The sequence below is a fragment of the Juglans microcarpa x Juglans regia genome, chromosome 3S, assembly GCF_004785595.1.
Source record: "Juglans microcarpa x Juglans regia isolate MS1-56 chromosome 3S, Jm3101_v1.0, whole genome shotgun sequence".
In the NCBI taxonomy this organism is placed as follows: Eukaryota; Viridiplantae; Streptophyta; class Magnoliopsida; order Fagales; family Juglandaceae; genus Juglans; species Juglans microcarpa x Juglans regia.
Genome location: NC_054599.1, coordinates 23,594,488 through 23,602,835, shown reverse-complemented (window position 1 = coordinate 23,602,835; position 8,348 = coordinate 23,594,488). Strand labels below are relative to the sequence as shown.

The following is an 8,348-nucleotide window of genomic DNA, read 5'->3' as shown; positions in this document are numbered from 1 at the left end:
GTTTAGAATTGGAGCTCTTTTTCGGCAGAGATATCGTTTAGATTGAAAACTCATTTTATCCAATTATTACAATTTTTTTAAATTTTTACATAAAATATAATAAACAATTCAACTTTTTTAAATTTCAAAACAATAATAATATTAAAAATTAATATTATAATAATATTTTATTCTATTTATCTAAAATTATTTTAACTCATCTCTAAATTCAAACATATAGAATTTCAAAATAATAATAATAGATATTCTTGGATGTGAATTCCAAAACAATAATAATACATATTCTTGGATGTCACTTTCTTGCGCTGTGGACTCAAATCTTCAATTGCCCCTTGCGGGTTTCACTTTCCGCCAACTGGATTTTGATAAATAAATAAATAAAATCTCATTTAAGTTCTTATATAAATTTAAGGGGAAAAAATATAAAATAAACATTATTACATTTATTGTTGTTTGTATATATTTTTTAACAAAACTAAATACTTAATAATTGTCTATGCCAAGGCCATGAATTGATTATTAATAAAATAAAAAATAATTTGTACAATTTTGGAATGAAAAATTATAAACACACAACATTTTATTCAACAATTTATACAACAATATTTTAAAAAGAGGAGTATTTTTGTAAAATACCTTATAAAACTAACATTATTTTACAAAAACACCCTTATTTTATAATGTGTTGTATAAAATGTTGTATGTTTATCACTGCTCAAATAAATCACTTTTTAATTGTAAATTTCACGATTTTTTTAAAGAAATACGTGAGACTAACACACTTTAAACTATATCTAGCATTACACAATCATTACGCAACAATTACAGTCCCAAATTCTACACCAAACATCTACCAACGCGTCTAAACATGGCTTTTACATGAATGGCTTGCTCTTCAACTAAACGATTACTAAAATATATAAGAAGTTGCACGCTTCATGTCCCAGCCTTTTATGAAATTGTAATAACCTTTATCGTGCTCATAAAAAATTGGCTGTGGTATATTTAAACAATTGGTCCTTTCAAGCTTGTTTTGATGGTTCAAGCATGCAGTTGAACTGTATATATGTGGTAGTCATGTGCTTGATTCACTGCAATTCTGCAAACATAGTTATCAACATCTCCTTTGAAGGAGCCAGGAAGAGATGGGAAGTGAGGATGTTGCTCAAGGAGGTTCTACAAAGTGGGCAAACCCAGGCAAAGCTACGATTTTGGCTCTTGGCAAGGCATTTCCTCACCAACTTGTCATGCAAGATTATCTCGTTGATGGGTATTTCAAAGACACCAACTGTGACGATCCAGTCCTCAAACAGAAGCTTACTCGACTCTGTAACTCCGATAACATCACTCTTATTTTGCTACTAGTTTTGTTATTCAGTGCATATGTGTTGTAAAAGATTGTAGTATTGGGACCATATAGATGTGTGTTGCATTTCTTGGATCGGCGCTAGAACTAACGTTTCCACGCCCACGTATTTATCCAACTAAATGGTCGTTGCAAGCCAAATCACAAAAACTTCTTCTGCTCCAAAATTCATGCCATGCATATACAATTTATTAAGCAAGTTGACACTTCATGTGGTATATTTAGCTATATAACTATCCCGTCATTATGTTTCTCTATGGCAATTTGCAGGCAAGACAACGACAGTCCAAACGAGGTATGTGGTAATGTCAGAAGAGATCCTAAAGAAGTACCCGGAGCTTGCCGTCGAAGGCTTACCCACTTTAAGGCAAAGGCTAGATATCTGTAATGATGCAGTCACAAGGATGGCTGTTGAAGCTTCACAAGCTTGCCTCAAGAATTGGGGCAGACCTATTTCAGATATAACCCACTTAGTCTATGTGTCGTCAAGCGAAGCTCGGCTACCTGGTGGGGACCTTTACCTAGCAAAAGGACTTGGACTTAGTCCTAACACTCAAAGGGTCATGCTCTATTTTGTGGGTTGCTCAGGAGGGGTAGCTGGCCTCCGAGTCGCAAAAGACATAGCCGAAAACAATCCTGGGAGCCGAGTTTTGCTTGCAACTTCTGAAACCACCATTATTGGGTTCAAGCCGCCGAGTGCAGAGAGACCATATGATCTGGTTGGTGTTGCACTCTTTGGGGATGGTGCTGGAGCCATGTTAATTGGCTCAGACCCAGTTTTAGGCTATGAAAAGCCTCTCTTTGAACTGCATACGGCAATCCAGCAATTCCTGCCAGACACTGAGAAGACAATTGATGGACGGCTAACAGAAGAGGGGATTAGCTTCAAGCTAGCAAGGGAGCTTCCTCAGATAATAGAAGATAACATTGAAGGATTCTGTACGAAGTTGATCAAAGTTGTTGGGTTTCCTGACAAGGAATACAATAAGATGTTTTGGGCAGTCCATCCGGGTGGGCCTGCAATCTTGAATCGCATGGAAAAGCGGCTTGAATTGTTACCAGAGAAGCTAAATGCAAGCAGACGAGCTCTAATGGATTATGGCAATGCTAGCAGTAACACGATTGTGTATGTGCTGGAGTACATGATAGAAGAGAACCTCAAGATTAAGAAGGAAAATCAAGGAGATAATGAATGGGGCCTGATACTGGCTTTCGGACCTGGGATTTCCTTTGAGGGAATTCTAGCAAGGAACCTCACTGTCTGAGAATATCGTGCTCCAACATCACTGAAACTTACATTGCAACAAGACATTGTATTCCATAATCTATAGGTCCATACCATACGGCCTAATAAGGTCTGTTGATGCAATTTGCTTCTTAGTCTCGTGAATTGAGCTTCTAATGGAATTTAGCCTAATATCCTCTGGAGAAATCAAAATGATCTTGAAATTCGATTGTTTTCCAATCATTCTCCTCTCATCTCATCTAATTATTACAATTTTTTTAAATTTCCATACAAAATAAAATAAACAATTTAACTTTTTCAGATCTCAAAAAAAATAATATTAAAAATATATATGCGAATAATATCTTATTCAACTTTCAACTTTTATCTCAACTTATCTCATCTGCAAAAAGAAACTAAGCGTTTCAACAAGAAACTTATCTCCAGTAGCTATACATGAGTTCTAACTCAGACAGCAGTTCTAACAGCACGACCTTCATTTAAATGAGAGGAAATGAGGAAGAAATTGATTGATGGCGACCTGTTCTTCCTCTGTTAAAATCAATCGATCTACCACACTATAACACATGAAGGGCGACCGGACGACCGAAGACCATCATAGGATAGAAAATGAAAAGTCAAGGCTTGCATGAATACTAAAACCGCCCTTTTAAACGCTTCTTCCTTCCCAAGAAAACAACACAAACCAGGGTGTTATAACTTTGGAATCATTCAAGTGATTAATACATGCCGCTAACCATTTAAAAATAGCTTGAGTCGGAAAAGCTAACACGATGATGAACTTATGAGCCAGATGTTAAAGTCGACACTGGAAACATAGACGACCTATCGCAATCAAGTTTTCATATATAAATATCAAAGTCTTCTGCATCCCCATCTTTACAAATACATTTGACAAATAGTCATTACAGGGAGAATCAGAACCGTGTGGAGACCAAAAACCGTAACTTAAAGGATAACCACCCAGATTGCTCGGCTAAGTTACTCTTTAGATGGCACTGCATTCATTGAACGTATACGGCAAGGAGTCTCCCTGTCACACCACTCCAGAGGGAAGGCGAAGGACAAGCTGGCCACCAAAAACACTGCCAAGCAAATAATTAAGTTTACTGTAATTTTAGATAAAACACATTCATACCACCTTAAGGCAAAGGGGTCACATCGAGTCATTAGGGGGGCAGAAAAAATACGTCAAAGTTTTCAAACCAACCTTTTGACATAATAGTAACAGAAATCTGCCAAGATGAAAGTCTGGACAATTTCTGAGATAAGAACCATAGAAGGCCATAATCCGTAACCCAATGCTACCAGCAAGTGTCCACGACTATCTAAAACCTGTCGAAAGCAATATCAACAACATGTGACAGATTAGAGACCCAATCAGTCTGCGCCCCAAAGAGGGACATTTTTTTATTATATAAAGCAGTCACAATTTGACATCTATATTGAATGTTTTTAACAAATGAATTTTTATTTTGTAGGCATTGATTAATAGTGTCGTGTGTGAAGCTATATAACCTTCTAACTGTGCTATATATTGGTGCTCTAATAAAGCAATTCCTAGTAGAATTATGGTGTTTTGTTGGTCACCTATAACAGAGAATAGTCCAATACGTGTGTGGCCATGCACATGTAGGAAAGAGAGAGAGGGTGAGAGAGAGAGCAGTAATAATAAAAGTGGGACATTACTTATAAAAAATAAAATAAAAGTAGGACGTCATTGAAAAAACCAATTAATACTTCTAACAGTTATGTGTTTAGTGTAATCTTAAGTTGTCTGATAAAAAATCCCCTCCGAAAAGTGAGGTAACCACACTTGCTCTCCAAAATTGCATCAAACAGAATTGAAGGGCAGCAATCCTAAAAGCAGCACAGCCACAAACTCAATCTTTAAAATGCCACTAACAAATCATAAACTAACAAAACCTAATTAAATATATAGATTCAGCTTTCCAAGATCAAACCTGAAGAACCCAATGGGCACAGCTCAAGAACCTTGCCACACCCAAAGCAAACACATAATGTGCAGTGAATGGTTCAACAATCTGGAAGTAAAGAAGTAAAATGAATTACATAGGCTATAACATCTATTCATATGAAAAACCTCAAAAACATCTGACTCGTAAAAAAATTGTACCTTTGTATTCTGCATCACCCGCAACTGGGGTAGAACTGAAACGGCTTCCAGATAGACACAGAATGCCCAGAAGATTCTATTCACAAAATGGTGAGAAGTTGATGGATGAATAAACAAAGCTAACACAGCACAGGGAACCGCCTGCATCCAAGTCAAAATACCAGGATATTATGTTTAGAGGAAAGGTTAAAGAAACGAAACAAAAATTAAACAAAATGACAAGTGTTCTATAAAAGTGAATCGGGAGGAAAACTCACCACATAGTATATTGCAAAGTTGTCTTTGTCCTCCATGTAACTAGATTTCAGTTTAAAGCGGATCATATAAATAACCCACAAGGTTGTTGCCAATGTAGCTAAATCAAGGAGGGTGTGTATATCATATTCCATAACAAAACTGCAGTACAGCCTAACAGCTAAAAAAATCGCTGTTAATTCCTGAGACTTGAGAGATAGTCCTACACATCATTAAAAGCCAATTTAAAATGGTTATGTCAAAAGGCCCTAAGAGCAGGCAGCAAAACAGAGATGTGCAGCATCAGGAAAACCTTCTAACACTTATTTCCTTGCAAATCTTATAGTTTGGTATATAACTACGGTCTTGTAGAAGTGATAAATCTTGAGTTGTAACATATAATCCAGATGTAAGTATTAAAGCAACCACAAAATTAATAATTGCAAACCTCACAATTTTTTTTTTTTTATAAGTTAAAAAATTTTATTAAGCACAATGTAATAGGTAAAGCCCAAGTACACAGGAAGTACACAATATTAACCTATTTATAAAAAGTTTCTTCACCTTCAATGATCTAAAATGCAAGTCCTAATCACTTGATTTCATAACATCCTCTTAACCTTGAGGCCTAGGCCTGAGATTATACAATTTAATGAGTACTTAATTCAAAACTTAATACATATTAAATCTCTCATTTTACAGAACAATTAAAAAAGGGATAACGCACGAATCTGACCTTGTTGAACAGTACAGGGCTTAACACAGTTATTTATCTTCAATGTACCTTCTCAGAATATACATGGGCGTCTGTATGCATGTGTATATACATAGTCCATTCTTTCAAATAATGACAATCATGAGATTTTAACATACTGTGCCTGCTAATTTTGGTGGCAATGACAATTTTTTTTATCAGTAAAACAATTCTATTGCCTGTCCATGAGATGGGAACTGGATGAGCCATTAAAGCAGAGTAACCAAAAAATAAGAAATTAACTTGGAGCTCTCAGCTGAATCGGCCAAGTTAGGAGATATCAAAAAGAAAAACAATATTTACAATAAAAACAATACTTAATATACCCAATTAAAAAAAGTAGAAAACGGTAATCAAAACAATAAAAACCCATTCAATCAGACCTATAACATTGCCTATAACTCACACCGGGCAGTAGTTAACAAAATAAGGGGAAAACAACTTGCATTATCAAAAAATCGTTTTTATCCAGATCAGAATAAATTAAAATCCGGAAATTCCCACGTTTTCTCATCAATTAAACAAAAACCAAAAAGGAAAAAATCACCAGAAACGCAAAGGGAAAAAGTGTTGAACTTTACCAGCACAAGTCTTCTCCTTCATGAGCTTGTAGATGAGCACGGAGATTCCAATAGAGTGAACGGCCTCTGCGGCGACGAAGAGGTTGTCGTGGTCGTGGACGATGAATCGGAGCAGAACCAGCGCCGCCATGCCCGAGACCACGGCCAAGAAGGCCTTCATTTTCGGCGGCTGTCGCCGCACCCATGTTGACACGGCGTGGATCGACGTTCGCTGCGCCCTCATGAGGGTTTTGCGCAGGTGTATATGTGTCCGTCTTTTGTGTTCTTTGTTTAGTTTCCGGGAAAGCGTTGCGTGAGCGAGAAACTGAGGGAAAGAGACAATCGAAGTGGGTTTGGAGTCTGGAGTCTAGAGTCTGGACCCTGGATTTGGTCTTTTACAAGTGGAACGAACTAATGTGGTCGGACTCTGTGACGTGTTTCCGGGTGCGGTTCCGATTGGGTCTAGGTTTAAATTTAATTTAAGAAGCCATTATAGGAAAGGTATATAAGGATCTGTGTCTCATTTCCAGAGAGTTCAATTTGAATAAAAATTATATTTATTGAACATAGATTTGTTAATTTTGCTACGTTGACTGGCAAGATATATATTGATGAGAAAAATGTTATTTATACTTTAAAAAATTTACAAAAATTTACTTATTCACATGTCAGTTATTGATATACTGAAAATGATGAAATTTAAAATTTAAAATTTAAATTTAAAAATAAAACTGACAAAATGAGTCTTGTAAATAAAAATATAAATAAAAGTTATAAGTATATGTAGCATTACTCGATTGATAAAGATACGATATTTATAGTTTGAATGTCTACAAGTTTCGCGCATTATTTTTTTTAAAAAAGTAATAAATCTAAAATTCACATGAAAAAATTAATTTTCGAATGATTGACCTGATTTTTTTAAAAATAAGTGTGAAAGACTTACACATCCTAAAAAATATATCTATCATTACTCGTATCAATAAAATTTCATATTTTGAATCTCTGTTAATACTATTGAGTATAAAGTTAAGATTATCGAAAAGTTTAATAATTTTTTATCCTTCGTTTTCCTTATAAAAATATTGAAGGATATGACAATAATCTCGTTTATTTTTACAAATGAAATGAGTTGAGATTAAAATTAAAAGTTAAATAAAATATTATTAAAATATATTTTTTAATATTATTTTTATTTTTAGATTTAAAAATATTGAATTATTTATTTTATTTTGTGTAAAAATTTTAAAAAATTATAATTTATAATAATTAGATAAAATGAAATGAATTGAAACGAGGATAAAAATAGAAGAGTAGAATAAAGCACATCAATCAAGCCATTTCCCTGAATGCATTCGGCACCATTGGCTGGATATAGGCTATAGCCATCCAAACCCTGTGCGGCAAAGACTAGCATATTCAGCTTGGCTTTCTGCTCTAAATCTGTCGGCATTGGCATTGCTCATCTCAATCTTTAAAATTGAAGAATATGTAATTTTTTAATTTTTAATTATTTACTTAACACTTGAAATTTATATTAGATTAGTCATCATATTCTTTATAATAATAAAATTTTATTATTTTTATTATTTATATTTCTTTAATTAATTTTTTATTTTATTTTCATAATCTTCAATAACTTCTGATAATCATATTCATTTTCATTTTCACAATCGAACAATCTATACTATAATAATCTCATATATACAATTCATAAAAATCTCATATCTATAATATAATAATATCAAAATATAACAAAATAACATATGAAAAAATAACATGATGACAAGAATATAACAAAATTTCAAGAATAAAATCAAGGCTAAGATATCGAATTTTACCGCGTTGTTGGTTTGCCGTGCTGGAGAGAAGCTGCCGACAGAGAGAAAGAAGGAATGAGCCATGCTGGAGAGAAGGTCCAGAAGGAAGTGAAAAGGGAATGAGCCGTGAATATCGCTCGAGCGGCAATAGAGTATGCCACAAAGAAGAGCTAGGCAAAAGATAACGTGGTAGATAAGGAGGGAAGAAGAAGAAAAAGAGGAAAACAGAAG

The 8,348-nt window shown here is 34.5% G+C and overlaps 2 protein-coding genes across 2 annotated transcripts; one reads left to right on the top strand and one right to left on the bottom strand.

The window, feature by feature from the left end:
• Positions 1-740: 740 nt before the first annotated feature.
• LOC121257052 (type III polyketide synthase B-like) lies at positions 741-2,788 on the top strand. The gene is made up of 2 exons (XM_041157921.1): positions 741-1,329; positions 1,637-2,788. Exons 1-2 carry the CDS (start codon positions 1,146-1,148, stop codon positions 2,629-2,631), a joined length of 1,179 nt encoding a protein of 392 aa, XP_041013855.1. The 5' UTR covers positions 741-1,145; the 3' UTR covers positions 2,632-2,788.
• A 641-nt stretch (positions 2,789-3,429) lies between these two features.
• On the bottom strand, positions 3,430-6,723 carry LOC121258242 (ER lumen protein-retaining receptor erd-2.2-like). The gene is made up of 6 exons (XM_041159673.1): positions 6,319-6,723; positions 5,007-5,206; positions 4,750-4,890; positions 4,577-4,657; positions 3,823-3,947; positions 3,430-3,697 (listed from the first exon to the last, which is right to left on the bottom strand). Exons 1-6 carry the CDS (start codon positions 6,539-6,541, stop codon positions 3,649-3,651), a joined length of 819 nt encoding a protein of 272 aa, XP_041015607.1. The 5' UTR covers positions 6,542-6,723; the 3' UTR covers positions 3,430-3,648.
• Positions 6,724-8,348: the final 1,625 nt, after the last annotated feature.

What these genes read in the sequence shown, in the direction of transcription:
- LOC121257052 (XM_041157921.1), top strand. Translation starts at nt 1,146, where the DNA reads ATGGGAAGTGAGGATGTTGCTCAAGGAGGTTCTACAAAGTGGGCAAAC. An exon ending in ACAGAAGCTTACTCGACTCT is followed by an intron (nt 1,330 to 1,636) that starts GTAACTCCGATA and finishes GGCAATTTGCAG; the next exon opens with GCAAGACAACGACAGTCCAA.
- LOC121258242 (XM_041159673.1), bottom strand. Translation starts at nt 6,541, where the DNA reads ATGAGGGCGCAGCGAACGTCGATCCACGCCGTGTCAACATGGGTGCGG. An exon ending in GTGCCCATTGGGTTCTTCAG is followed by an intron (nt 3,948 to 4,576) that starts GTTTGATCTTGG and finishes TGCTTTCGACAG; the next exon opens with GTTTTAGATAGTCGTGGACA. An exon ending in TGTTACTATTATGTCAAAAG is followed by an intron (nt 3,698 to 3,822) that starts GTTGGTTTGAAA and finishes TTTGCTTGGCAG; the next exon opens with TGTTTTTGGTGGCCAGCTTG.